The 27,901-nt window shown below is 58.3% G+C and overlaps 4 protein-coding genes across 6 annotated transcripts in view; 1 reads left to right on the top strand and 3 right to left on the bottom strand.

Moving 5' to 3' along the window:
- The window catches only part of SPTBN5 (spectrin beta, non-erythrocytic 5), a 46,291-nt gene extending 45,062 nt beyond the window's left edge, over positions 1 to 1,229 (top strand). Inside the window, exon 69 of the mRNA XM_031935732.1 lies at positions 745 to 1,229. Coding sequence (XP_031791592.1) covers positions 745 to 757 — 13 coding nt within the window. The 3' untranslated portion in view covers positions 758 to 1,229. The remainder of the gene's footprint in view (positions 1 to 744) is intronic.
- PLA2G4B (phospholipase A2 group IVB) lies at positions 1,227 to 11,591 on the bottom strand. Its single transcript, XM_023198375.1, has 20 exons — positions 10,429 to 11,591; positions 9,134 to 9,206; positions 8,719 to 8,855; positions 8,474 to 8,605; positions 8,302 to 8,342; positions 8,124 to 8,166; positions 7,826 to 7,880; positions 7,426 to 7,556; positions 7,073 to 7,156; positions 6,763 to 6,800; positions 5,492 to 5,627; positions 4,704 to 4,840; positions 4,248 to 4,470; positions 4,006 to 4,123; positions 3,554 to 3,691; positions 3,281 to 3,385; positions 2,937 to 3,116; positions 2,500 to 2,666; positions 1,802 to 1,988; positions 1,227 to 1,693 (listed from the first exon to the last, which is right to left on the bottom strand). The coding sequence occupies exons 1-20, from the start codon at positions 10,435 to 10,437 to the stop codon at positions 1,482 to 1,484; spliced, it is 2,346 nt and encodes a 781-aa protein (XP_023054143.1). The 5' UTR covers positions 10,438 to 11,591; the 3' UTR covers positions 1,227 to 1,481.
- JMJD7 (jumonji domain containing 7) lies at positions 8,808 to 21,473 on the bottom strand. Of its 2 annotated transcripts, XR_002728152.3 has the most exons (10): positions 21,373 to 21,473; positions 14,450 to 14,603; positions 14,120 to 14,373; positions 13,699 to 13,755; positions 13,120 to 13,215; positions 12,818 to 12,894; positions 12,429 to 12,588; positions 12,032 to 12,301; positions 9,134 to 9,202; positions 8,808 to 8,855 (listed from the first exon to the last, which is right to left on the bottom strand). XR_002728152.3 is itself a non-coding variant. In XM_023198376.1 (8 exons), exons 1-8 carry the CDS (start codon positions 21,434 to 21,436, stop codon positions 12,213 to 12,215), a joined length of 951 nt encoding a protein of 316 aa, XP_023054144.1. In that variant the 5' UTR covers positions 21,437 to 21,473; the 3' UTR covers positions 11,784 to 12,212. The 2 variants fall into 2 exon arrangements, 1 of the variants encoding a protein (XP_023054144.1); XM_023198376.1 differs by lacking the exons at positions 8,808 to 8,855; positions 9,134 to 9,202 and having other exon boundaries at positions 11,784 to 12,301.
- A 184-nt stretch (positions 21,474 to 21,657) lies between these two features.
- Positions 21,658 to 27,901, bottom strand: part of MAPKBP1 (mitogen-activated protein kinase binding protein 1) — a 54,522-nt gene continuing 48,278 nt past the window's right edge. Inside the window, exons 24-31 of one of the 2 annotated variants that reach the window (XM_023198378.2) lie at positions 27,732 to 27,898; positions 27,360 to 27,505; positions 27,048 to 27,245; positions 26,793 to 26,877; positions 26,248 to 26,531; positions 25,409 to 26,023; positions 24,901 to 24,986; positions 21,658 to 24,266 (exon numbers count right to left, since the gene is read on the bottom strand). In XM_023198378.2, the coding sequence (XP_023054146.1) occupies positions 24,039 to 24,266; positions 24,901 to 24,986; positions 25,409 to 26,023; positions 26,248 to 26,531; positions 26,793 to 26,877; positions 27,048 to 27,245; positions 27,360 to 27,505; positions 27,732 to 27,898 (1,809 nt within the window). In that variant the 3' untranslated portion in view covers positions 21,658 to 24,038. The remainder of the gene's footprint in view (positions 24,267 to 24,900; positions 24,987 to 25,408; positions 26,024 to 26,247; positions 26,532 to 26,792; positions 26,878 to 27,047; positions 27,246 to 27,359; positions 27,506 to 27,731; positions 27,899 to 27,901) is intronic. The other variant, XM_023198379.3, reaches the window with a different exon arrangement.

The following is a 27,901-nucleotide window of genomic DNA, read 5'->3' as shown; positions in this document are numbered from 1 at the left end:
CTACCTGGTCCTCCCCTGCTTTCCTCAATCCCCACTCCACGGCAATGGAGAGGGCCAGTATGTCCTGCACTGCAGGCCGGGGCGGGGGGAGATGCGAAGGTGGATGTACAGGGCAGGTGGCTCTTACCTGGCCCCTCGGTCCCTCCTTGTAGATCCCAGCATCATTTCGATGCTCAACCCCCTCACCCACATCTCCTTCCCCTCCAAACCAGAGGGCTTCAGGCTCTCCAGGGGGAGGGGACACCTGGGGTCGGTGAAAATGGAGGAGGGATTGGAGACAGGCACATCCTCCGTGCATGGGCCCCATGCCAGGATGAGCCTAGACATGCACGCGCATATACAGCTGTGTGCCCGGAGGGCTCATACCACAAGGGGTGGCAGCCACGGCTGTGGTCTCCAGTGTAACCATCTGCTCCCAGTCCTGCAGGGCCCAATATATGATTTAGATGATGTGTTGCTGATGAGACAGGCCTTGTCCTGGACACAGTGGCTCCTGAGGCTACCAGGACAGCCATTTCTTCCGCTGTCTCTAAACCAGGGCTGGGGTCGCTAGGCCTGCTGACAGACGTAGAGTTGAGGCAATTCCCGCTCCTTACCCACAGCTGCTGCCGCGCCTGTCAGCTCTGGAATCCACTCCTACACTTATTCTAGGAGGCTGGCTGGTCCGGGGAGGGCAGCGCGCCAGTGTTTGGAGATGATCTGGGGTGGCCATACCCTACTAAATTCACTCTGTTTTCCCAACAGGTCTGATCCCTGAGGTGAACCCCAGGGCAACACCAAACTTCAGGGCCACAAGCGAGGACGCATCTAGGGGACCAGAATGAGACTCAGCCACAGGCAAAAGGGCTCTTTCCCGTGGCTGCTTCAACCCAGTTTCCCAGGCCCAGCTTCTGGAATTCAGTTCCTTGTTACAAGATGGCTCCCACCATGTGGCAGGAAACAGCCATTGCCTGGCCTCCCCCTGCACTCCTGTCTGGGTGAAGAGGAGACGTGCTCCAGCAGAGCAGGTGGACAAGGCCAGGGCTACCCCAGACCCACGTGGCCGCCTCCTTGCTTGGAGGGGGTGACTGAGCACTGGTAGATGTGGACGTGTGCAGAGAATCTACTCTTCGGGGGAAGCCCACGCCGACGAGCGAGCTCTGTACCAGCCCTTGCCACGTACAACCAAAAGCCTAGAATGACATGGCCCTTCTCCGCAGTAATAACAGCTGGTCTCAGATAGCGCCTCACATTTGTATGAGTCTGTAATGTATCAAGTGTTCCATCTCACCTTGTACAACTACTCAAGGTAGCGCAGAAGGGAAGACAGACACGGGCCATGGGGTGATTACACGAATGGGCTCGGCCTCCTTACCCCACTGCAAACTGCTGAGGCCCCAGAGGCTCTGAAGCACTGGGTGGTGACGGTTCCCACCTGCAACTCAGCAGCCAGGGAATGAATGAGAGTCAGGGGTGGCGGGGCCAGGCAGGGGCCCCGGCCATCACTGGGGCCTGCGCTGCCGCCTCCGCTGCACTGCCTGGCGCAGGGCCTCCAGCAGCTGCTCCCGGTTGTTGCAGACATTGTAATGTGTCAGGCGCAGCAGCTTGTCCACGTCCTCCTGGCTGTAGGTCACCTTCGTGTAGTGGTAGGGAGAGTCCACTGAAGACAGGTTCACCTCCCCAGCCGCCGCCGCCTCAGGTGTCCGCCGGACCCCTGTGGGGAGAGTGGAGCCTGGCATGGGGGAACACGTTGTGGGGAAGGTGGGTTTGGAGACACACAGGGGACTAGGGCAGCAGGAGGGGGAGATGAACAGAGGCTCACCAGGGGCCGAGTACTCCCGGAAGGAGTCGCTGACAAGAGGGAAGTGCAGCACCGCAGGGGCTCCGGGGCAGGTGGGGTCGGAGAAGGTGTGGCACTCCCGAGGCTGGAGCTGCTCTTCGGGGCTGGGCGAGATGGGCGGGAACGGGATCCCCTGCTCCTGGCAGAACCGGCCCAGGAGCTGCAGCTGCTGCAGGGCAGGCAGAAGGGGTGTCAGAGGGACAGGGCCGCTGGTGTCCTCAACACTGGGGCTGACGATGTGAGATGCACCAAGATTCACGGACCTGGGGCTCAAATGCCAAGTCAGGGTCTCCAGTGGGGCCTACGAAGCCAGCCTTTGGGGAAAAAACGCCACACCTGACAGGCCTCGGTGGCAGCTCCTCTGGGGCTAGACGGAGCCGGGCTGCTCCCAGCGCTCCAGTTCTGACACTGGGAGGCAGAGCAGACTCGGCAGGTGGGCCCAGAGGCCCAGGACCACACCTCGCAGGTCAGTAAAGGGGACCCAGATACAAGATAAAACCTCGCCAGCTTCCCAACTTCCGGAAGCGAATGAGCAAATTAACAGATTCCAGTGTCCCAGTCACGTGCAGTCACTGTCACAGCTCCTAAAGGAAGCTGGACCAGACACTGGACTCCAAAGCCCCTCTCTTCAGGGGGCAGGGGCCACCCACCACCTCCCATGCCTGCCCACCCTCCCCAACCTGGAAGGCTCCGTGGAGGTTGTAGTCCAATGACAGGATGAGGTCCACGTCCCGAGTGGGCTGCAGGAGGGGCAGGCAGCTGGTGTTGATGAGGTAGCCAACATCCAGCAGGCACAGGTGGGGCTCCGAGGGTGTCAGCTGGCTGGGGAGCCCGTCCAGAGTGGTAGCTGGAAGGTTGGGGAGAGCAGCAATTGTCACTGATACACCAAGGGTACCAGATTCCTGCTGGTACTGGCCCCTGCTTTCCTGCTGAACTAACACCCCCGCAGCCTGGCAGGTGGGCCCTGGGTCCCCAAGACAAGGAGAAAAAGACCCCTGCTCCAAGCAGTCCAGGGAATCGAGCTCAAAGCAGAACGGGAGTGGAGCGGGAGGGGCGTCTGGAGCTGGGGACTCAAGGCTCAGGTGGCCACAGGAGGACTGTTGCGAGAAGCAGGTACCTTTCCAGGTGGAGAAGTGAGGGTGCTGAAAGTAGTCTTTGTGGAAGTGGAGGCCCCGCAGGAAATTATGTGTGGCCTGGGCCAGTGGGCGCCGTGTCAGAAGATCAGTGAAAAACGCAGCTATCCTGCTGGCTGTTGAGGGCGGTTCTTCTATCTTCAGAAGGGGGGCCTGTTCCTTGTCTACACAGGCAAGGTGGGGGTGTGGGGGGAGAATGGGGACTCCTGCATCTTTATCCCCACCTTGGTGGTGACCCTGCAGGGGGAAGAGGTGAGAGCCCCCACCCCCTGGTACAGCCCCAGCTGGCTGCCTCTTGGCACCCTTATGAAGGGGCCGGAGCACCTACCCAGGTTGGCCTGGTTCCTGACCCAGCGGTCCCAGAACTGGCTGGGCTCTGAGGCCCAGTATAAGCTGTCCTGGAGGCTGGCCGCATACAGGTTGCTCCAGATACCTGAAAGAGCGGCCGTGAGGCAAGAGGGTGCCCGACTCCTGTCCCAACCCTACCCTTCCCCATGGCCGGTCCCGACCCAGGAAGCTCTTCTGACCGAGGGCCACCCTCTCCCTCAGGGCCCATTTTCCCTGCTCGGCCCAGCTTCCCAGCCTGCCCAGCGCCCCTCACCTTCTAAGAAGCAGATGCGGGACTCCGGGAGCCTCTTCGTCAGCCGCCCCATGAAGAACTCGGAGCCAAAGAGCTCAGAGGGGATGAAGGCCCCATACTTGGGGAAGCCGACCTCGTAGGGAGAGAACTCGCACCACTCTGTGAGGAGGCCACCCCTCAGCCTCACGGTGCAGAGCCCTTAGGCACCCATACCCCACCCAGGGCTTTGCTTTAGGGCAGCCGAGGACCAGGAGGCCCAGGCCTTGTGGCCTGGGCTTTGCGCATGGGGCCTAAGGCCCCTGCCTCCTTCCCAGAGGCCCAAGGGACCGTGGTAGGGTGTCAGTCTCCAGAAAGCACAGGACCTGGCCCAGGGGAGGTGGGTGTGACATCTGCCGTCTGCACACAGGCCCCGTCTCCCCTTACTCCACCAACCGTGAGGGCACAGGTCTCATCTCAGCTCTGGGGCCACTCACCCCCAAATTCAAAAGTGGACAGGCTCTGCCCCTTGGTGTTGAGGGCACAGTAGATGGGCAGAGGGTTCTGGCCATGACTCAGGGCCTCCCGCTGATCCGAGAGCTTGTGGTCATGGGGCTGGGGAAAGACGAGTGGAACCTAAACCCACAGCTGCCTGGGTGCCCAGGCCTTTCCCACCCTGCCGTCCAGCGCCGTGCCCCAGCTCCAGCCCTGGCTCTGCCCCCGGCCGCAGCCCCCGCACCTCGTCGTGCAGCAGCGCCTCGTTGATGAGGGCCCACAGGCTGGTGAAGCAGCTTGGGTAGCCCAGGCGGGCACGCTCGGCCAGCTCCTGCCGGTACCGCTGCAGCTGGCTGGGGGCCAGCACACCCAGCTTGCTCTTGGTCACCTGGGTCTTCAGCAACTCAGTGGGCCCTGCCAGGTCCTTCTGAGACCACTCTGGGTCCTCATAGAGGTTGGCCAAGGCCCTGGGAAAAGCCAAAGCCAGACGGCTGTCACTGAAGGACCCCTCTAGACCTCACGTGCCCCGGGTTTTCTAGGACAACAGCCTGGCAGGGACCTCCCCAGGGTCTCCTGGAGCACATTTCTCCCTGGCACGTTCATTCTCCCAGCCCTTCTAGTTTGCTCAAAGGCCTAGGAGAACCCTGGCACCAGCACCCCCTGCCACACAGGGTCCAGCATCAGCCTGCCCCCAGCTCACCAGGTGGAGCCCGAGGCCCCAGTAATGTAGGAGACGCAATCCAAGAGGCCCAGCTCCTGCAGGCCGGCCAGCTGCCCGTACAGGGAAGTCATTGCCCGGATCCCACCGCCAGTGGCCATAATAGCTACCACGGGGATCTGGAAAAGAAGACAGCCAGGCCTGCAGAGGCCCTAGGGACGGGAAGGCCAAGCCACGGGAAGAGGAGGTAGCAGGTCAAGTGGCCACCCAGCCCACAGCTAAGGCCTGATCACAGGTCTTGGGACCAGTTCTGAGTCAGCCCTGGGGGCCAGAAACAGCCTTAGTGAGCGCCCAGCTCCTCCAGTCCTAAGGGCTCCAGGAAAAAATGGCCCAGGCAAGTTCTGAGCCTCATCTCCTCGCCCTCAGCCCCCGAGTCTGATGCTCACTTTCTGGAAGACCCAGGGCCCACCTTAAAATTTTCCCAAATTGCCATCACTCCCCCAGGAGATGGCCCAGGCTAACAGGAACCTCCTGAGGCACCCCGGGACCAACAGGCCTCATGCCAGCTATCTGTCTCACTCCTCAGACAGGCTAGGCTGAGAACCAGGAAACAGAGTAGGAAAGGCACCCCTTCGAGGCAGCTCCCGGGTGGGCTCCAGGCACCTCAAGCAACACTCTGCCTGTGCCAAGTCCCTGCTAACGCCAGGCGAGAGGAAGCAGGGTGGGGACAGGCAGCTACGAACTCTGGTCTAGATCAGCGACAAGCAGCTCCAGCGTTCAGCACTGAACAAGCAAGTCCGGGGACACCCCATCCAGCCCAGCCCCCAGACCTCGTCCTCCTGCAGGTCTCCATCCAGCTGCAGGGCCTGCCGCAAGGCCGCGGCCACCACCTGCTTCCTCCTGCTCAGGAAGGCCTGTTCCTCTGCACAGGGCCTGAAGCCCAGTCGCACGGCCAGCTCCCTCGGTCTGGCAGGGGAGGGAAGAGACCGTGAGACAGCTCTCAGCCCCCCCCAGAGAATGGAAAGCTGGGTCTGCCTCACCTGCACTGCCCACTGCCCTCCCTCCTCTCCCCAACCCTCACTGCCACTCCTGTGTCACAAGACTGCAGTTTGACACCTAGGGAGAGCGTGTCCGTGTGGACATGCTTGGGAATGCAGCAGAGCAGACTGGCGGGACACAGAATTCCGTGGCTGTAAGAGGCTGCTTGGGATCCCGGGTGCAGATGGGCCCCCAGGAAGGACCTACACCATGGGTCCCCCATCCAGGTCTCCTGCTCTGTCCCTCACCCATGGAGTTCAAAAATGACTAGAAAGGGGGTGGATGCCGGGTGCAGTGGCCTACGCCTGTACTCCTAGCACTCTGGGAGGCTGAAGCAGGCATATAACTTGAGGCCAGGAGTTCAAGACCAGCCTGGCCAACATGGGGAAACCCTGTCTCCACGAAAAATATAAATATAAAAATATAAAACCAGGTGTGGTGGCGGGCACCTGTAATCCCAGTTACTCGGGAGGCTGAGGCAGGAGAATCGCTTGAACCCCAGAGGCGGAGGTTGCAGTGAGTCAATATCACGCCATTACACTCCAGCTTGGGCAACAGAGAGGCTCTGTCTCAAATAAAAAAAAAAAAAAAAGACAGGGGGAGGGGCAGAAAAGGGCCAATGATTCTGTCTCTGAGAGGTGAAGAAGCCGCTCTCCCAAGACGGTGGGTGACAACTCCACGAAGATCATTTAAGATCCGGCCATAACAGCTTCCACTCAAAAGGGCGCAATTTCCCCTCTTCTCTCCCTTGGTTTTCCTGCCCTCTCTGCGCCCCAAACCATGTTACCACTTTCCATCCTCACCTCCCTGCGTTTTCCAGCCGAACATTTATCAAGTGCTCCCCAGGTGCCTGGCACTGGGCTGGACGCCCACTCATCCCTCCGACCACAGGTCGGAGGCTCCTCCCAGTACGTGGTGCCCCTGCTGAGCGCCAGCCTGAGCCCCTTCAGAGAGCATGAGGATGAGGGGCGGCTGTTTCCCCCTCACTCCTCCAGGCCTGCTCCAGCCCCGGGCCCCGGTTACTTTTCCAGGGCCTTGCCCAGTCCCCAGCCAGGCCTCTCACCCTGCTTCTTTTTTCAGCTCCACTCTCATCAGGGGGTCCTGAAAACCATGAAGGCCCCAGTCACAAAGGTCGGCCACCTCCACTCAGCTATGCTCCTCTTACCCTGACCCCAGGCGTACCACCCCCCACTGTCTCCACAGGGGCCAGGCCTGAAGCAGGGATGCTCAGAGGATACTCCCCAAAGAGCCTGGCCCCTGGCACCTGCTCAGGGTGTGGCCCATGGAGAGAAGCGGGAAGCAGGCCCGTCCCTCTGTGGCCTGGGGCCCAGCCCAGTCCAGGCACCTTGCTTCCTACCCTGGGAGGCCAGTACCTGGGACGTGGGGAAGACAAGCCTCACCACTTGGTCAGAGGGCAGGGCACTCAGTGGCACCTTTAGTTGCTCCTCGGGGGCATCCTGCAGGGGACAAAGGACAGAGACCTAAGAATCTTTACGCTTCCGCTCCTTGCACGGACCTCACCAAACTCCCACCGGCAGCCATAGAGGTACGGGAGGGACGGACAGGGGAGGCCAGCATGGGCCCACACGTGCTGCCAACGTGCACACACTGCCAGGTGGGGCAGAGGTCAGGCTGGGAGGAGGTGCTGAGCCAGGGTACTGGGAGGAGGTGCGGAGGGAGGGAGGAAGTTCTGGGGGCCCCACCTCCAGGGAGCGAGGCACACTACCTGCAGGTGGATCCTCAGCTCCTGTTCCCAGCAGGCTGGGCAGTGGAAGCGGAAGGTGCCAGTGCCCACAGAGGCCTCCTGCGGACCCTCACAGGACCCAGGAACCACCAGCTGAACTCTGCGCTCTGAGGCTGGAAAGAGGAACCAGAGCAGAGAGGCTGAGGACGGTATCTCTGCCCACAGAACCCATCTTGCTGGGAGGCCTGGAGGACACCTCCCTCTCCCCGCTGAGATAGTCTGGTCAGGCCGGGGCTGCGAGGTGGAGCCCCCACCACAGTCCCCCTGGGAAGGCCTAAGGGGAAAGCTCAGGCTCCAGGGAGCCCCACAGAGAACTGTCCAATGCTTAAAGGGGGAAGACGGGTTGAGAGCCGGGGGCTGTCCCAGTGAGCTGGGGACTCACGCTTCTGGTCTCCTGTCTCCTCCAGTTGAACGTGCAAGCAGGAGAGCTCCCGGGCCTGAGTCATGAAGAGAGTCCCTCAGACACTAACCCCACCCCCATTCAGGGACCCCACCCTCCCGGCACCCTGGCTCCTGCTGATCTGCACTTCATTACCTGGACCCTTGAGATTGTATTCCCTTAACAAACTGAAATCCCGGGGTCCCCAGACAGAGGCAGCGGTGGGCCTGTGCCTCGAGCTGCTGGCATGAGGGAGTCCCGGGGACCCCAGCCCACCTCCCAGAGCGCTGGTCACACTCACCACCAGAACGCCATTGCTGACGAGCTGCTCGCCACGGTCAGCCCTGGAAAGAGATCCCAAAGCCCCCTTAGTAGGAGTCCAGGTTCTCACCCCACAGAGACCTGGGCATCCCCCAGGCACTAGTGCTGTCCTTCCCACGAGGCACTCCCACCCAAACTGCCCCAGGCCCCTGACTCACAGACTCTGCAGGCGAAATTCCACTTCCAGGCACCCCTCACCCTGGGAAGAGAGCCAGAAGCGAGTTAGAAAGGGTCAGAAGGAGTGCGCATGTGTGAGTATGAGAGACATGCGTGCGTGTGGAGACTTCAACCCAGACACCAGCTGGGGCTGCCGTGGAAACACCGCCTTGCCTGAGGGCTCAGTGAGAAGCTCTCGTGCCGGGACTCCCCAGCCCGCAGAGTCCCCGCATCAAACAGCACTGACAACACAGGGTCATCTCCGGTCACCAGGTCCTGGTCAAAGACTTTCAGTTCCACAACATTCTGGAGGGGAAAAGAGTGACAGGGCTGCAGGAGGGAGGGGACGGGAAGGTGAGCAGGGCAGCAGCAGTGGCTGGTGGGGATGCGGGTAGAGCTAGCGCTGATGCCTGGCCCACCTTGAGCTGCCTGTGGATCCTGAAGTGAAAGCTCTGGTTCCAGACAGGGCTACTGCTGTTCTTGACTGTGTGTGTCTGGAGCCTGTGGCTGCAGGCTGTGGGCAGCCAGAGAGTCACGTAGCAGTCAGAGGGGGTCACTGTGGGAAGGAACAAGTGCCCAGTGGTGGCCAAGAGCCCTTCCCAGCCACCCAGACCCACTTCCTTCCATCACCTGGAGCCCCATGTGGGGTAAGACCTAAGGGGAGGGGAAGTGGGGGGCAGAGGCAGAGCCCCAGCTGCCACCTTCCACCCAGAAGCTCCTCTCGGCCCCCTCCTCTAGGCCCTGCCCACCAGCCCACCCGCCTCCACCAAATCCAGCCACAGCACCCTCCTCCTCCCTCAGCCCAGCAGAGGCGCTAGGGCGGTGCGCACTCACCTAGGTCCTTAGAGGGTAGGCGATGGGCCTTCAGGACACGAACCGTGAGCAGGCAGGTCCTGGACACCTCTGCCTGCAGAGGCGGGAGAGGGGAGACCTGCTACAGGCTGATGAAGCCAAGGGTGACAGGGGCCGCAAAGGAGGCTGGAGCAGTGCGTTAAGGCCTAATCCTGAACCCCAGGCCTGTCCTCCATCCCATCAGAATCCTGAATCAACAAGAGGAGACATGACATCTCCATCATGATGCCTGCCAGCACTCACAACGCTCTGCGCCGGCTCTGGGCCAAGGGCTTTGCATACATTAACTCATTTATTGCACAGCCACCGTATGCGCCGATACTATTTATGACGACCCACTCCACGAGGAAACCGAGGCACAGAGAAGCAGTCATTTGCCTGAGGTCCAGAATTGGGATTGGAGCCCGGGCAGGCTGGCTCCAATTTATGCCTCACACCGACCTGCTTCCGCCTCCTCGGGGTAGTATCCTTTAGGCTCTCCACCCCACATCCCCAGCCCACACCCCAGCTCAGCAGCTTTCAGGCTGGTCTTGGGTGGCAGGGGACATAAGCTATGAGGGAGGGGAAGTGGCACGTCAGGGCCTTGGGCCCCCGGCTGAGCTGCTCTCACACCCTCCCTCTACCCCTGGTCAGAAGTGCATCCTGAAAACGGGCTCTCTCCCGGGCAGGGGAGGCGGCTCCTAGCTCAGACCCCTCACAGGCTGTCACGTCTGCCAGGTCAGGCTGAAGATGGTCCCCCAGTAGCTCCCTCCAAACTCATCCCCCTGGTTCCGGGAATGCAGCCTGGCAGGCACACCGGGACCAGGGAAGCCAGTGCCAACTGCTTCCTTTCGGCCTTCTGCCTGCCTCCACAAGGGCCCTAACAGGTCAAGTCCAGGGAGCAACCAGGTCCAGGGCAGTGCTGGAGCACCTCATCCACCAGGGTCAGCCCAGGGCCCCCACACTCCAGGCAACTGAGTCAGAGGAGCACAGAGCAGCCACTTCCTTCCAGGGCCTCAGGACGGCAGCTGGGAGCCTGTGAGTCTCCAGGGCCAATATCCATGGTGCCAGGGAGCTGTGCCAGGAGACCGTTCCCAGGGCAGCAAAAACTCAGGATGGATCCCTCATCCCCAGGCCTCCTTCTCCCCTGGCTTCTGCCCACTGCCCTGGTCTTGTGGTCAATAAACTCCCCTCCCTACACCTGGAGAAGACCACAGCTCCCATAAGAAACATATTAACCAGGCCCCAGGCAGAGAGCAGGGGTCAGAGTGGGGACCCAGTACCCTGCCAGGCCTTACCAGAGCCATGAGACCGAGTCCTTAGGAGCAGGAATGATGGAGCGGTGGCCGCAGGATCAAGGACTGTGGGCTTTCTAATCCAGAGCCAGGGATGTAATGTCCCAGTTGGTCCCAAGTCCCTCCCACCCGCTGCCTCTGCTCCACCTAAGCTCCACACCCATTCCTGGACCAGCCACCTGTCCAGGAAACGAGGCACCCTGAGCCTATACTAGAGCTCCGGACACCTCCGTGGCACGCCCCAGCCATTACCACCTGGGCCTGCCCCACCCAGCCCTGAACTCCCAGCTCTGCAGTCCCAGTCTGGAGCTTGCTGCCAGGGGCTGAGCAGAAGGAAAGCAGGGGTGAGTCCCAGAACAGCAGCCAAGGGAAGAGTGGAGTGCCCCGTCACAGGCCTTTCGCAACTCTGGCACCTGTTGGACAGGAATGCCCAGTCTTGACTGCAGGGCTCCATCAATCAGAGATGAGCACCCGGGCCCCCTCATGACAGACAGGGGAGTGGCTGTCACATAAAACAGCCCTTCAAAGCCAGGTGCTGAGTGGCCAGGGATGAGGCCTGTGGGTTGGCACTCAGGGGCAGGGGGTTCTCCTGTCTCCAGGGCATGGTTTGTAGGGGGGGTCAGAGTGTGGAGACCAACTCCTTCCTCAGAGGGACAGCCCCAGAACAGGCAGGGGCTTCTGTCCCTTCCTGCCTGTGCCTATTATGGGAGAAACAGGGGTTATCCCCAGGGCACCAGGTCCCACCTGCTGCCCCTGAACTGGGGGAGGACAGTAACCATAGCAAAGCTAGGAATAGCTCTCAAGGCCCTGGGCTGAAGAGGTCTAGGCGAGAGAGTTACAAGACTGAGGTCTGCTCGCTTGTCCCAGGGAGGGGCTGCGGTGGCTCTCATGGACAGTGGAACTTGGGCAGCTGACGGCTCTTTGGGCCCAGGCTGGGATCCAGCCCTCACCCTCCAGTGAAGGTCACCCTGAAGTTTTTACCTGATCCTTCAGGCCCTCCTTAGAACACAGAAGGCAACTTCAAGAGGGAGGATCAGAACATACAACTCATAGGCCGGGCGCGGTGGCTCACGCCTGTAATCCCAGCACTTTGGGAGGCTGAGGCGGGTGGATCACAAGGTCAGGAGATCGAGACCATCCTGGCTAACATGGTGAAACACCATCTCTACTAAAAATACAAAACATTAGCCGGGCTTGGTGGTGGGCGCCTATCGTCCCAGCTACTCGGGAGGCTGAGGCAGAAGAATGGTGTGACCCGGAGGCGGAGGTTGAAGTGAGCCGAGATCGCACCACTGCACTTCAGCCTGGGTGACAGAACGAGATTCCACCTCAAAAAAAAAAAAAAAAAAAGAAGAACATACGACTCACAGCTACCTTTTATTCAACATGTCCTGTGTGCCAGCTCCATGCTGGTCCTCATAGACATCATCTCCAAGCCCATGATAGCCCCGTGAGGTAGAGCCATTATTATCTGTTTACTGACAGGACACCAATGCCCGAGATGCAGTGACTCTCCCAACATCACAGCACTGGGGAGAGGTGCCGCTGCACCTGATTCCCGCTCCGCTCACCTATGTGGCAACTCCCTGAGAACCCTCACCCAGACCTGCCTGGCACCTTGAGTCCTCATGACCACATTCCAAGATCCTCCAAAGTTGATCTCAAGCCATGCTGGACTGGGCCAGCAGCCAGCATGCACACTCCAGGCTCTCTCGAGAATTGACCCAGCCAGGAAGGGGCTGGCCCCTTCCCCCGAGGCGTGCTTGGCCACGTTCACCAGTGCTCCATCAGTCAAGGCCTGAAGCCTTGGTGAGGGAGTCGAGCAGCTGGAAGTAACTATACTTGAGGTCGTATTCCATGTCATACCAGAAATTCACTGTGGGAAGAATGGGGATCTGAGTATGAAGGTCGCTCTTCTGACCTGGAGCCTCCCAAGCCTCCCCCTAGAGGCCCTGCTGGACCTTGGCGGGGCCTGTCCCCGGGCAGCCTGGGCAACTCCTTACCTGCGATGCAGCCCTGGGACTGCTGGACGTGGTGGAACCACAGAGCCGGCAGATAGAGCATCTCACCGGCCCGCACTGTGCAGCGAAGGGCCTGGGCCTGACTGTAACTGGGGTACCGGGCTAGGTCTGGCGCCAAGGGGTCCAATGGGATCCAGGGCACCTGGGAACACATCAGATGCCAGGGAGCAGCCCCCCAGACCCCCCAGGACTTCAGGCTGTGTCCCTTCCAAAGGTCAACACCACAGACCCTGCTCAGCTTAGCAATGAAAGGCCTCAGACTTAGGGATTTTTCAGAGCAAGGTGCCACCTCCCCAGATCTTTTGTGCCTGCTCTTCAGGGCCAGGCTTCTGCCCTTCTCCCTCCCTAGAGCCCAAGAACAGGACAGACACCTTCTCCATGGCCTCTTCATCCACCACCTTAAAGGTGCCCTCTTCGGTTAGCTGGTAGGTTGCCGGCGTGTACAGCTCTGGAGCCCAAGGGAGAAGGGTGTGGGGGAACTGCAAACGGCCTGGAACTTGCCAGGACCTCCTCCACCCCAGCCAGCCCTGGGCAGGGGCAAGGGGATCAGGGGCCCTGGTGCAGTGGGGATGCCACAGCCACACCTCAGGCCTGGGAACTGGCCTCTCAGGCTCTTGCTGCCTCCCCCACTTGGGCCAGCTGTTCCCCAGCCCCTGCAGGCCACATCCCCTACCATAGGGGATGAAGGGCCGGTCGCTGGGCGGATGTAACAGGAAATGCTTCTCTCCTGAGACCACGCAGTAGAGGTTCTCATAGGGGTCCTTGTGCACTGCCAACATAAAGAAGGCCCGGGGGCAGGGTATGGAGGGCAGGGCACAGGAGGCGGCAAACCATCATGCTGAGAGCCCTGCACCCCAAGACGGCCTATGACAAAAGAGAAGCACACAGAGTCAGTGGGCTGGAGATGCCAGGGGCTCTGATGGGCATTCTGGAACTCCGCCCACCAGGGTCTTGCTGCTCTCCAGGCCCTGGACTCCTCTCCACGAAGAGGGGAAGTTCTCCTACACTTACCCCCTGACCCGGCTGGCCTTCAGGGAGCTCTCTTTGGGTCTAGAAGAAACAATGCACCCACCCCCAATGTCATGGGTCCCTTCCCCCACCTCAGCTGTCAAGGAAAGCCCTCTGTGGTGCCCGAGTCCTAGAAGCCAAAAGAAATCTTAGAGAACAGTCAGTCCAACCTCCAACCAGGGTCTTCCCTCCCTCTGCCCCCACTCCCGCTCCTTCCCCGCCTTTGTGTTCCCCTTACACCTACAAGAAGTCACCGCAGCCGCCTCCCCTAGCCAGAAGTTCACAGCATCGGGCATCTTTCCTGCAGGGCAGAAGGCAAAGAGCAAGTTGGGAAGGCCAGGCTGGGGAAAGCTGCCATCCAGTGATGCCGGAGCCAAAACCTGGGTGAGCACAGAAGAATCCCAAGAAAGGGGTCAGGGAGAAGACGGAGAGGTTGGGAAAGCTTGGGGAAGGGGCCCGCCCTCCCCTGGGGCAGAAGGAAGGCCAACAATCTCCGGTAGTTTGTCTATGATTAAGTCAAGGCCTGGGAATGTATTTAGTGAGCTGCACCAGATGCTGACAGGACCAAGCCTGTAGGTCAGGTCATCACCTAAGGGCAAGCAGGCTGACCCCCTCCTTCCCACACCTTCCCTGCCCAGGGCCGGGACCACCCCACCTCTACTCACCCAGGGCTTCTGAGGCCCAGGGCACATGGGATTCCAGGTCAGGCAGCAGCTGGGGCAGCTCGGTGGGCAGGTTGGAGCACTGCTTCTGCACGTAGAGGACCCCGGGGTGCTGGGCCCGGCCCTCCAGCACATCCAGCACGAAGCTCAGGGGCACGCGGCGTTCAGCTGGCATCACGAAGCGGTCCCCCCTCACAGCATCCGCGTAACCGTCGGGGGTCACGGCCACGCTCACCTCCGTGGAGCCCACTGTGGCTCTAGAGGAATGGACACTCAGCCCATGCCTAGATGCCAGTCATCACTGCTCACACCCGACCCCAGGGCAGCTCCCACCTGAAATAGGGGAGGGACCACTTCTGGAGGGCCGGCCAGTGCTGCAGAGCGTTGCGGATGATACACGGCCTGCTGGGGCAGACCCAGTCCCGGTAGAAGTGGAGCGGAGTTGGGGGCTCGTCCAGGTAGGGCACAGCAAGAGGCACACTGAGCTCTGAGAGAAAGAGGAAGATGGGGATGGAGGGGCTGAAGTCAGCAGCACCCAGTCCCAGCCCAAGAGATGCCCTCCCTGGAAAGGCCAGGCTGTGTCACTGGGAAACGCTCACTGGTGACCAAAGGACCCTGGACAACCAGTAACAGAAGGATGAGGAGGGAAAATGAAAGCAGAAAGCATCACGCACACACACCAGCATGGGCCCTGACCGTGCACAGGGCCAGGGGCTGCTACACAGCCCAAAATCCAAATCGCCTGTGGGGCTGTGTCTGCACAGTGAACCCTCTGCCTTCCCACCTTGGAGGGCCAGCCTCCCAGCATCTACCAGGAAAGGCCACCAAGGAGTGGCGTTGGGAACTCCAGAATGAGTAAGGCTGGGGCCCCATGGCCACGGGCTATTCTGGGTGGAGTGTGGCTCTGGGAAGCCCCCTTCAACAGTGATACTTACTGAGCACTTGGCTTGGCTAACCTGGGGCTATCAGGGATCACACAATCATCATCTTGGGAAATTACAACCTCTTACCCGGGGAGACAAACTGACAGATGACACCAATGGAGGAAAAGGAAGGGCTTGGCTGTGGTTTGGGTCCTGCTGAACAGCATCGCCATGTCCAGACACCCAGGGCCACCACGTGCACTTTCGTAGGCTGTGCGGTATGCGCCTGCGCAGGGGTCTACGGTGGCCCTGTGTCACCTCTAATCAAAATCTCTTTTTGACTCAGCTTTCTTTCTCCTTCACTCCCATCATACTACTGATTGGGTCTAAGTCCTGTTGATTCTGTCTCCTGTGTCTCTCAAACCCACCATCTCCTCTCCTCCACTGGCATCCACATTCCAGCTACCTCCTTTGGGTCCTCACTCAAATATCACATTGATAAGCCTTCCTTCTCTGACTATACTTTCTAAATTTATAATCTGTCCCCCTCCCCACCACCAAAAATCTTTATACCCCTTTCCCTATTTTTTCTCCTTAGCATTTATCACCATTTAACATGCTATATATTTTAGGGCTGGACGTGGTGGCTCATGTCTGTAATTCCAGCACTTTGGGATACAGAGGCAGGAGGATTGCTGAGGCTGGGAGTTCAAGACCAGCTTGGCAAGGTAGTGAGACCCCATCTCTACAAAAAAACTAAAAATTAACTGGACATGGTGGCATGCACCTACACTCCTAGCTACACTACAGGCTGAAGCAAGAGGATCACTTGAGTCCAAGAGTTGGAGGCTGCAATGAGCTATCATCGTACCACGGCACTCCAGCCTGGGTGACAGAGCAAGACCCTTTCTCAAAAAAGTATATATATTTCTTGTACATAAACTGTTTATCATTCTGTCACCCTTGCTAGAATGTAAACTCCACAAGGGCAGAGACACTCATCTTGTTCACTGATGCACCCCCTGGGACCTAGAACAGTACCTGACACACAGCAGGTAATCAGCAAATATTTGCCTAATGTTGAATAGAAGTCTCCAGCATCCTGGCTGGATGGCTGTGGCAGTGAACTAGCTGGTTTCTCTGGCTTAATTCCACTCCCTCTCAAAGCATTCATCATCAGAGCCTCAGCCATCTCCTGAAGATACAATCTCATCTTGTCATACTCCTAGTAACAAATGCCTCGATGGCTTACCACTGGTCCTTAGAGAATGCCGCCTGCCTTGGCACGCACGACCAAGAACAACCTACTCTTCCAGTCTGATTTCCTGTCTTGTGCCTGCCCTTGCCACACACCCTCTATTCAGGTGGTACCTGACTGTCCCAGCTGCTCACTCAGACTGGAATGTCTTTTTGCTGGTTTTTATAAAGTGTACAGGGCTTTGCTTTGCTACATTCACGCTCTAGGTCGAGCCAGAAGGCCTTGGTGTCCATTTGGTGGTTACTACATCCTGCTCCAAATGGTCCCAGCACTGATGTTCACCTCTGGGGTTACGATGCATCTCTCACAGCCACACCATGTTAGTCACCTTTACTTTCTGATCAGTTGGAAAGTGAATGTTCTTAGATCAAAAATTGTAACTGAGTGAGAAGACCCGCGTGGGTCTGGATAGGAAATACTGGAATACTGGAAAGGAAAGAGTTGGCATGCCTGCTTGCTTCCCTGGCTAGAGGCAAGATGGCACCCGTCCACTAGACATGGGATCCAGGGGACAGGAAAGTGGCAAAGGCCTTCCCAGTCATGCCAGCCCAGCCAAGCAGTCACCTTGGGAGACGGTGGTCTGAGGCTCAGTACATCTCCCTGTTGTACTCGCTGAGATTCTTTTGAGACAGCGTCTTGCTCTGTTGCCCAGGCTGAAGCGCAGTGATGCAATAACGGCCCACCACAGCCGCAAACTGTCACGGGATCTTTGGGGTGTTGCTTTGCCAGCTGGAAACCTCTGTGGCCAGTGATGCCTTTGCCTGTTTTGCTCAGGCCCATTGGGCCCACTCATCCCTGCAGGCTGTGCTTGGCTCATGCTACCAACCTGTATCCCACAGCTGTCAAGGGCGAGTGGGGCGGCGAGGGGTGTGTGAGCCAATGAGTGTGGGGTCTGGCCACTGTGCACAGCCAGGCATGTGGGCTGCGGTGGGGCAGGCAGCTCCAGGTGCCAACATGGGCGCTGGTTTCCTGCAAAGCTGCAGTTAGACCAAGTATACCATAAGTGGCTTCCACAGCTGACACTGGGAAACATGGTGGTGCTTGGAAGCTTGGAGATCCCAGGAATCGTAGGGCCCTAAAGAGGATGTCAGAACCCCAGCTTGGGGAGCTCCTGGGTCTGGGCTCCTCAAAGGGCTGCAGCTCTTCTTTCCTTCTTGTCACCCACCATGTGGCGAGCAAGACGCATGGTTCAGCCCTCTTCATGTTACAGCTCTTTTAGCCCCGCCATTCAGCAGGTCCCCAGTTCTTGTCGTGCATCCAGGAAGAATGAAGTACACACAGACAAGTAGAGGGTAAACAAGACAAAGAGGAGCTTTACTGAGCCATAGAACAGCTCAGAGGAGACCCACAGTGGGCAGCTCCTCTCCGCAGCCAGGGTATCCCAATGAGTATTCAGCTCTCCGCAGAGAGGATGGCTCCTCTGCAGGGCTTCGCTTTGCTACATTCATGCTCTAGGTCGAGCCAGAAGGCCTTGGTCTCCATTTGGCGGTTACCACATCCTGCTCCAAATGGTCCCGGCACTGATGTTCACCTCTGAGCTTATGCTGCATCTCTCGTGGCCACACCATGCCAGTCACCTTTACTTTGCAATCAGTTGGAAAGTGAATGTTCTTAGATCAAAAATTGTAACTGAGTGAGAAGACCCCACTGGGCCCAGGAATACTGGAAGGGAAAGAGCTGGCATGCCTGCTTGCTTCCCTGGCTAGAGTAGCTCCTTGCTGTGGGCAGGCTGCCCTGTCGTCTCTCCAGCTCTCAGCAGAGAGGTAGCTCCTTCCTGCAGCTGGTCGTCCCATTGTCTCTTCTGGTCTGGCTGAGTCAGGGGCTTTTTATGGCCCTCAGAGGGGAGGAAGTACATGCCTAGTGGTCCATGGGCAGCCATGGGTGGGCCAGAAAAAGCACCAAAAGTTCCCATTCCAGTCCATGGGACCGGCAGCCCAGCCCCCAGGCTTCAGGCCTTCTCTGGCTTGAAGGTCAGGCTTCACCCGGGACCCGTCTGCCTCTTGCCATCATTCATGGCACCCAGGCTGTTTGTGCCAAGGGGTGCCTGCAGGCCCTCTTGGCTTCCCTCCCATGCTTGTTGGCACCCAAAGGACGGAGGGGGCCAAGGTGGCAGGGGGCTGGTGTGTCAGCACTGCCCAGAGCATTCACACACCCAGTCAAGCCGCAACAGCACCCAGGTTCGGCCTCAACTTTGCTCCATGATCTGATCAGGTGCTGACGGTGGGGAAAGCCAGACAGCAGGATCAGGCACTTCCGAGCCTGCGGCAGCAGGAAGGGGCCTTCCTGGGCCCCCAAGAGTGCAGAGATGCCTGGCCCCACGGCTGCAGCTGCACCCAGGAGGGTGGGGCTCCTGCCTGCTCCTGGCTCCCAAGAGCACAGGGGTACCTGAGTTGCAGCCCTGGCTTAGGTGGCTGCAATTGTGCCTAGGGAGCTCCCACTCCACCACTTGGAAGGGGTGGGGCTCCCACTTGTCTCCAGTTCCTGCCAGCTCTGTGGAGCATGAGGCCCAGCTGCACCTCCTCTTTGCATTTTCCACACAGTGGCAGCGAGCAAGGTGCAGATGGCATGGCAGACCCGACCACCCCACACAAATGAGCCTGATGGTCCTGGGGCTGGCCCTACAAGTCCCGGCTGCACCTTTGGCAGGGAGCTCGTGGGCTTCTAGGATGTGGCGGGGAGCGAGGTTGAGGCTGCAGCAGAGGGTCTGGGCTTAAGAGCAGGTCCTGCCCAGCTGTGTGAGGGTGGGGGTGCTACAGTCGGCTGCTTCAGGGATGCAGGGGACTCACTGCTACCACTGCCGCTCCCAGAGCCACTTCTGCTGCCCGACTCGTGCCTCCCCACTGCAGCCAGCATGATGACAGCATCCACTCGACTGCCGCCACTGTCATCAAAACTACCAGACTCAAGCAATCCTCTTGCCTCAGCCTCCTAAACAGGTGGGACTACAGGCACATGCCACCACACGTGATGGTGTTTCACTATGTTGCCCAGGCTGGTCTTGAACTCCTGGCCTCAAGAGATCCTCTTACTAAGGAAGGAGACCACTACTATTCCTGCTGTCCTCCTACCCCCACCTTGCCTAGTTCACAAGACAGGAGGAAAGAGAGAAAGAAACAAAAGTGAGATAAATAGCCAGACAACCTTGGCACCACCACCCGGCCCTAGGAGTTAAACAAAGTAATAATAATATCAACCCCTGGCCTAAACTACTTGTGTGATCTATAAATTCCAGACACTGTATGAAAAAAGCATTGTAAAACTTTCTGTTCTGTTAGCTGATGCATGCAGGCCCCAGTCACGTTTCCCACGCTTGCTCAATTTATCACGACCCTTTCACGTGGACCCCTTAAAGTTGTAAGCCTTTAAAAAGGCCAAGTATTTCTTTTTCGAGGAGCTCGGTTCTTAAGACGGTTCTTAAGACGCGAGTCTGCCGATGCTCCCGGCCAAATAAAAAACCTCTTCCTTCTTTAATCCGGTGTCTGAGGAGGTTTGTCTGCAGCTCATCCTGCTACATCACCTTGGGCCTCCTGAAGTGCTAAGATTACAGGCGTGAGTACTGCACACAGCCTGGGATTCTGGAAACTGCCATTTTTTCACCCTTGGGACTTCTGCAATTAGGTATTTGTTTTACTTGCTCACCATTTTTAGAGAATGGCTGCTTTTCTCTCCTGGGGCTTCAAAGTGAGAAAATTTCAAAAGGGATCCAAACAATTCCTTTGACCCCATAACTCTGCTAAGAATTTAACTAACAAGGCTGGGAGCAGCGGCTTATGCGTTCCACGGTGTTTCGAAACTTTGGAATGCCGAGGTGGAAGGATTGCTTGAGCCCAGGAATTTGAGACCACCTGGTCTCTACCAAAATTCAAAAAAATTAGCCAGGCATCGTGGTGCGTGCCTATAGTGTCAGCTACTCGCAGGCGCTGAAGCAGGAGGATCTCTTGAACCTGGGAGGTCGAGGTGCAGCGAGCTATGATTGTGCCACTGCACTCCAGCTTGGCTGACAGAGTAAGACCCTGTCTCAAAAAAATATATATATAAAGAATTTAACCAACAAAAATACTCACACGTGCACAAAGACCCTGCTCCTGCAGACTGGCTTCTTCACTGTTTCCTGAACATATCGGGCACACTCCCACCGAGGGCTTTTGCCTGCACTTACCGTCTAACCTACTTCTACTCTACAACTTACTCATTCAGTACACCTGTGGTTAACTGTCCACCTTCTCACTTAGAATGTAACAGGGCCCAGAATGTAAAGGACAGAGATTTGTTTTGTTCAGTGATGTATCTCAAATACAGTGAGCAGAACCTGGCACACACAAATGCTGAATAAGTATTTGTTAAAGCAATACTCAAAGCATTCGTTGCAGCATTATTGAAAACAACAGATTGGACATGACCTAAATGACTAAATGAAAAAGACTGAGGTAGAGGAATGTGAAATGATCTTCAAGATACACGGTGCAAAATAGTGTTTAGCAGGCTACTATTTGTACAAAAAAAGGGTAAAAAGTCGTGTGTGCACGGATATAAACAATCTTTCTGGAAGAATGCAAACTGGGGCTGGGAGGGAACCTTGCTTCATTTACATTGCATACCATTATATATTACATACCCATCACATACACATGTGCCTGTGTTGCTGTTCAGTGGTAAAAAATCATTTAAAAATAGAAAAAAGAAGGAGGGAAAAGAGGAAGAAAGAAAAGGAATAAAAACTAAGCAGGGGAAGAGCTAGGGACCATTTGGTCAGCCTGCAATCCTCCCAAAGTGGGAGACCGGAGTTGGGGCCGGAGGTGGGGCACGTGGGGGAGGAATCCGACCACCACCTGTGTGCCTTTGATGCGCTTTCAACAAGGGTAACAGCAAACTGCTCAAGACTGTGGAAAACACAGGGCTTCGCCACGACCACGGTCAAGACAGCACCGGGCCTTGGGAATGACATGAAGAGTCACCCAGGAAGCCGCGGGAGTGCGCGAACACTCGGGGAGGGAAGCGGGTTGTGTCAGAAGAGCAACCCGACCGGGGCCTTAGGCCGGTCGCACACGCGAGGTTCCGAGCCCCCGGTGTCAGCGGCATCCCAGGGCCCCTCCCATGTTCGGAGATCGCCGCAGCCTCTGGCAGAGCCCACTCACCCCTTGCAGCGGCCGGGAATTCTCGTAACTCCCTCCTCACGGCGTCCAAAGCCGCCTCCGCCATGGCTGCGTCTGCGTCTGAGACCCCGCCTCAACCCGACGTTCCGCCGCAGGCCACACCCCCCAGACCCTCGCCCCGCCCTTCCCGAGGCCCCCGCCGCAGGCCACACCCCCAGCACCCCGCCCGTCCTGCCCTGGGAGCACACCACGTTCCGCCACCGAAGCGGTGGAGCGAGCAGCGGAGCCCGCTTCCGCCTGCTCCACCCACTGGCCGGCATCCCAGGATTAACAAACAATTGTGTTTATTGACAAGTTCATACATCAGTACAAACGGGCATGTTAAAAACAGCCCCCCGGCCCGTACAGCCGAAGAGGAGGCGGGAAGCGCCGCGACCTGCACAAAGTAGAAAAGTTATAAATAAGGGGCTTTCAAAACTGGGCAGGGGCAAATCTGGAGTTGGACGGCGGTTGCCGGTGGCCTCAGACATGCAGAAGGGGACGGGGTGCCGGCCGGGCCACGACGCCCCTCACCCACATGGGGCAGAGGGCAGGAAAAGGGCGGCCACGTTCTCACAAACCTCAGGCGGAGGGTAGCTCCCTCCTCGTGAAGGACCTGGCCCAGAGGGCGAACCTGAGTCCCACCTGCGGTGGGCGCGGCTGGTGTGGGAGGTCGGGGCGCAGCGGGAGTTCCGGGGCCATGCGGGTGGCGGTGCTAGAGGAGTGGGGAATGGCCAGGTTTAGAGCAGCTCAAGCGCACTCAGGCTGATGTCCCGGAGCTGGGCACCCTTCGGAACCCATTTTTTTTTTTGAGATGGCGTCTCTCTTTGTCACCTAGGCTGGAGTGCAATGGCGCGATCTCGGCTCACTGCAACCTCCATCTCCAGGGTTCAAGTGATTCTCCTGCCTCAGCCACCCAAGTAGCTGGGATTACAGGCGCATGCCACTAGGCCCGGCTAACTTTTGCATTTTTACTAGACACAGGGTTTCACCATGTTGGCCAGGCTGGTCTCTTATCACCTGACCTCCTGATCTGCCGGCCTCGGCCTCCCACAGTGCTGGGATTACAGGCGTGAGCCACCACGCCTGGTCCGGAACCCATTTCTTTATAAGCTTCTGCACAGCAGGGCGGGTGAAGGGGCTCTCGTAGCCTGAAGCCGTGGTAAAGCTGCTCTGACTTACCTGGAGCAGAGGGGAGCAGCAAGGCCCACAGACACCTTTCCTCAACTCTTCAACTGCCTCACAACTTGGTCCCACTCTACCTCCTACGATCCCCTATCTCCTTCCCCTCACGCCTAATTACTGCCCTTTTACATTGTAACCTATCCCCTCACCTCTGCCACTTATCTGTCCCATCTACCACTTTTCTAGTGTCTCCTTTGGCCCTGGCACCTCCCTCCTCTCACAGCATCCAGCACACACCGTGGGTGCCCAGCACTGCCTTTGAGGAGGCTCCTTCTACCTAAACCAGGTGTCCTATGGGCCATCTCCTATCAGCTAGGCGGTGGACACCAAGAATCCAGAATCTGGGTTCGCTTAGTGTGCTGCGCCCCTTTTCTGCTCCCTAATACGTGTTCCACATAAGCCAGGGTGGTGAAGCTGAGGCAGGATGTGAGGAAACCAGGCACACAGCAGCCAGCCGGATACTCGAGCAACCAACACCCAACTGCGTGCTGTGCAGGTAGGCGTGTGTGTGTATACGTGTGTGTACACGTGTGTGCGCATGCATGTGTGTGATCTCATCTGTGGCCGAGGTCCTCAGGAGGTGGGCCAGCGCCCTGTAAACGAGGGACATTCCAACACAGGCTTCTGACTGAGCATCACTCAGGATGCAAGAAGGTGGCCTCTGGGCTCCAGCAGCCGGCTGGGGTCCAGGGCTGGAGAACAGGTAAGAACAAGGGGCTGAGGAAAGGAGGCCAGAGCTTCGTGTTTGCCCAGGTGAGGGCTTACTGTCCCGCAGCAACATCCCACAGTTGGCTCAAGTTCCGGCCAGGAGAGAAAGGGGTCACAGGGAAAGACAATGCTGGGCCCCTCTTGGAGGGAGAATAGGAGTGGAATGTGGGGGCTCAGGTCCTAATACCAATTCAAGTCTCCTGATGGCTGGGGACACCCTGGAGGGCCTGACGGCTCTGCCTTTCTGAGCTGCCAGGTATTGGGGAAAACCACCCTGCTCTGGCAGCCAGGGGAGTGCAGCTGGTGTGAGAGGGGCAGTGGAGGTAGAAGTGAAGGCCCACAGTTGGCTGAAGGGCCCTGAATACCACATCACCTCACCTCGACCCCAGAGTACCCTGTGTATGCTCCACCCCAGGGAGCTGATCCCTGCAGTAATTTCAAATGGCTTCTAAGAGAGGGCCAGCCCTTCCCAGATTCCTAGATGGGGCAAGCTGCCCTCCTACCTCTCACAGCACCAAGATGACAAAGACCCAAGACCTGTCCCTGCCACTGGAGGGGCTGTGGAGGCAGGAGTTCCAAGGAAGTGAGGCAACAGTCAGGAAAATAAATTAATAAATACAGGCGCCCTATGAGGAGCGGCTAGGAAGGCTGCTTTGCCTCTGAACACTGCTCCCTGCTTTCCAATCCAAGCAGCCCCGTGGGTTTTGGTGAGTGGCAGAGGGGCTGCAGTTTGGAATCGCTGGGGCATTCATTCACTTGGGACAGGCTTCCGGAACTCAGAGTTTGCGTTCCATGCGCCGTTCCACAGCTCGAAGCAACAGTTCTGAGTATTGCTCCAGCAGGGCCTGTGTCTGCTCGGCTCCCACAGCCCCAGGGCTGCCGCCTGGGCTGGACGGCACTGCCCCAGCCAGGGCTTCCAGCTCCTGTCGCACTGAAGAGAAGGTGTCTCTGAGGAGCTGGGCAATCCGACTGTGCTCTGCTGAGGGCATCTTGCAGCCAGCCACCTGAAACAGGACCCCCAGAAGTGAGGTGGAGGAGCCTGTCAACAGACACATAAAAGGGAGAGGCCCCACCTGGGTCCAGCCTGCCTCAGAGGAAGGGACTAGCTGGGAACCCTACCTGCCAAGATCAGCATGTATGGCCAGGGGACATGGGATGCGGCAGACTCTGGGGGTGACCCCCAAAGTGGATCCCATTGGATTGCAGAACCGTCTACATCTTATAAACAACTCCTTACGACAACTCGGGCAGAATCTGCTTTCTCTTTCAAAGTTTGGGCCTTCTTGGATTGTCCCCTATGTCTAAGGGGGCCAAATCGTGGATATGAAAAAGGATGCCATTAATAATTACACTGGGACGACATAAACTGGGATTGTCCTGAGCCACCTAGGAGATGTGGTCTCTCCAGGCCTCACCTCCTGAGGGAAGTCTCCAGCTCTTCACCAGAAATGACCGCAGGTGCCTGGCTCAAGAGGCTAGCCTGGCCTCTAATCCCCTCACCTATGCTGCCCAGGACGTTCCTGAGTGTTCCACTCTGTCAGCGTAACAGCCTTAGTATGCCGTTCTGGACATGGCTCTCCGAAACACCCAGCACTACTGATGTGCTCACCCTCCTGCCGGGGGGCACCTAACACCCACCGAGTGGTAGAGCCGCACGGCCTGGCGCACGCTACCGCGGAGCTCTGCCACCATCTGCTCACACTGCTCCAGGCTCACCGCTGGCTCTGAAAGAGACAGATACGGCTCAGTGAGACCCAACATGCAGCCCTTTCAGGCCTCCGCACCCAAGACACTCAGAGCAGGAGAGACCTAGCCCTCAGCATTGCACCCCCAACTTGCCCTCAGTCCCTTCCTCTTGCCTTCTCTTCCAACGGCCTCCCCAATACCACACCAACAAGGTCCAGAGGAGAGGGCCAGCCCCAAGTTCAGAAGCCACTGAATGGACAAGTGGCTCACAAGGAAATCATGAAGGTTAGCAGGAGGGTCTCACCATCAGGGGTGTGACTTATGGACCTGAGACAGGAGCAGACAGGCTGAGAAACACCAGAAGCTGAACCCACAGAAATGAGATGGAGCCAGAGAGCGGCCAACAGAGACGGGAGAGAAAGGATGGGGCAGGAGATGAGAGCTGGGGAGCTGTGCACACCTGAGTCCTGGCTCAGGGCTGCCCCTGGCTTGGTGCATTCCATGGGGTTGGGAGTCTTCTCAGGGGGTGGGGGCAGCAAGGTTTCAGGGCCTCGGAGGAGGCTGCTGACTGGCAGTTGCTGGGCACAGGGGCTGCTGGGCCCCGGATGAGCCTGGCACTCTGTCCTAGGCTTGGGAGTGGTACCCTCCCCCAAACAGGCCCATCTCTCAGTTGTACTGTGAGCTTTTCCTAGGCCCAATGGGAAGCCAGGCTTTTCTGCCTCGCCAGGGGTCCGGCCTTTGGTGACAGGAGAGAATGCAGCCAGGGTAGGACGGTCAGGCAGTGGTTTGGGGATGTCCAGGACCAGGTGAGCCCGGCTGGGCAGGGCCAGCTTGCTGAGTGGTGAGACTCGGATGGGGGCAGGAGCTTGAGGTTCAGCCACCAGGCCCAGGTTCTCCCCAACAGAGATACTGCGGGATATCTTGGCCATGGAACTGGTGGTGGGGTTCTGATAGGAGTGAGGCCGAGACGGAGGGCCATCAGCTAGGGGCAGGGAGCCCAGACCATCCTGAGCTTCCATCTCCCGAGAGAGCAGTGGGCCTGGTGAAGGGGCCTGCAGAGTGGCCTCATTTCTTTCTGCAAAGGAGACAGAGGTATACGCAGGTGAGATGGCGAGGAAGGCATCCCAGATGCCAACGCCCAATCCCAAAGAGCTGCTGTTCCCCTCCACATGCCCATTAAGGGACACCCAGTGGCCAGCACAGTGACACATCAGGGCCACACTAGGCCCTCCCTCCTCCAGCATGTACATGTGTTCCACACACCCTACACCCCAGCACTGAGCCCAGCAGGCTCCTCACCCTGTGGCACCAGACTGTGCACAGACTGGGCCTTCTGGAGTCCAGACAAGGGGCTGGCTGTGGCCACTCTCTTGGGAGCCCAGCTGCTGTCAGGGTTGAGACGGCATCGTGGCAACAGCACAGAGGCTGCCTGCTGGGGGCTGGGGTTGCCGGAGGACAGTTCTACCTCCGGGGGTGCTCCGGGGGGACTGGCACCATTGCCTCTCGGCTGCTCACCAGATGCCTGTGGCACCTGGGCTGGTCTCGACATCAATGCCAGGCTTGAGGAGGATGGGGATGGTTCCCTATAGGGAGGAAATGTGAAAGAAGGCCCAGAGAAGGCTCAAGGCTCCTCCCTGCCAAAATGGCGAGAAACTCATAGCACCAGGGCACGAGGAGAGAAGGACAAGCACAAAGCCAGACAGGGCTGGGAAAAGGCCAGTTAGCCCAAAACTGGGAGTGCTAAACACCCCAGGCATGGAGAGATAGAACACTGGAGGAGAGGGCAGCAGCCCTGGGAGGCCAGGAGAGCCGGAGCTGCTGCTGGGGGGGAGGGGCCTCTGTACCTGAGTGGGCGGGTCTGTACTTGCAACAGGTATCGTGAAGAGATGCTCCGAGACTCTGACCTCTCTGGCACCTGCACTGGGGCCCCTACCAGGGTCAAAGAAATCATGAATTGGGGCAGAAATCAAGCCCTTGACCCAGATTTTGCCTCCCTGAGACCCCCAGCCACTGCCTCTACCCTGGGACCCTCCTCTCAGGTAGGCAAGGAGGGGAGAAGGGCAAATTGCACGCACTAACTGCTGGCCCTCTGACCACACCTGGAGCAGCTCCATTGGCCAGAGTCTCAAAGTGCTGTTTCAGAAACTGCTCCTGGTCTGGAGTCCGGGGACTGCCCTCCTGCAGCCCATAGGGGCCCATGCCTCCCTCCTCCTCCTCCTCTTCTTCATCACCCTCAGCTGGCTCTTCAAGGTCTGAAGAGATGCCATCCACACTGAGGGGCTCCGTGCTCTCAGAATCTGGGTGTGGGGAGGGGAGAGAGGCATTGCACTGTACCCATCTGTTGCCAGAGCCTCCCCACCCACCTCCAGGCCCCACCCACCATGACCCCTCCCTCCAGGCTGCAGCCTCACCTTCAGTGGGGTGCTCGGGGCTGGAAAGGCAGCTGCTGCTGTAATCCACAGAGCAGGCACTGTCAGGGCTGTGCTTTTCTGAGCTCCTGCTGCCTGGGTACACTCTTCCCAGAGTTCCCCGGGCTGGAGCCTGCACCTGGAACTCACTGCCAGGATTCCAGCAGGGAGAAGAAAAGGCAGTGAGCAGAGGTGGGCAGCAGCCCTGCGGGACTCCTGCCTGTGACCAGGGTGAGGGATGAGGCAGTGGTGAACTAGAAGGAAAGCCCTGAGTATCCTGGGGGCCAACCCTCCCTCAACTCAAGAACACTCACAGGGAAGGGAAGACGGGGCTGCTGCACAGCCCACGAGGTCTGGCCAGGGCACGATCCTTACCTGGTATCCATGGTGGGGCTGTCACTCGGCTCCGGGTAGACAATACCATCTTCAACGGGTGCAGGTTCCAGATCTTGGGCAAAGACCCCTTCCTCTTGTGACAATAATCGGATAATATGGGGACAGGAACAGGGTTGGGAAGCCTGAGGCCGAGGGGACTTTTCATTCTG

This window comes from Piliocolobus tephrosceles, chromosome 6 (assembly GCF_002776525.5).
Source record: "Piliocolobus tephrosceles isolate RC106 chromosome 6, ASM277652v3, whole genome shotgun sequence".
NCBI classification, from domain to species: domain Eukaryota; kingdom Metazoa; phylum Chordata; class Mammalia; order Primates; family Cercopithecidae; genus Piliocolobus; species Piliocolobus tephrosceles.
The sequence above is the reverse complement of the archived record's forward strand: the minus strand, read 5'-3'. Positions and strand labels throughout refer to the sequence as shown.

Coding starts and splice junctions, on each gene's coding strand:
- PLA2G4B (XM_023198375.1), bottom strand. Junction 8,856..9,133: donor CCTACCCTCTAAGGACCTAG/GTGAGTGCGCAC, acceptor TCCTTCCCACAG/TGACCCCCTCTGACTGCTAC. Junction 4,841..5,491: donor GAGACCTGCAGGAGGACGAG/GTCTGGGGGCTG, acceptor CTTCTTTTCCAG/ATCCCCGTGGTAGCTATTAT.
- JMJD7 (XM_023198376.1), bottom strand. CDS start 21,436: ATGGCGGAGGCGGCTTTGGACGCCGTGAGGAGGGAGTTACGAGAATTC. Junction 14,374..14,449: donor TGGTCCCTCCCCTATTTCAG/GTGGGAGCTGCC, acceptor CCATTCCTCTAG/AGCCACAGTGGGCTCCACGG. Junction 12,895..13,119: donor CCGGCCCTTCATCCCCTATG/GTAGGGGATGTG, acceptor CTTGGGCTCCAG/AGCTGTACACGCCGGCAACC.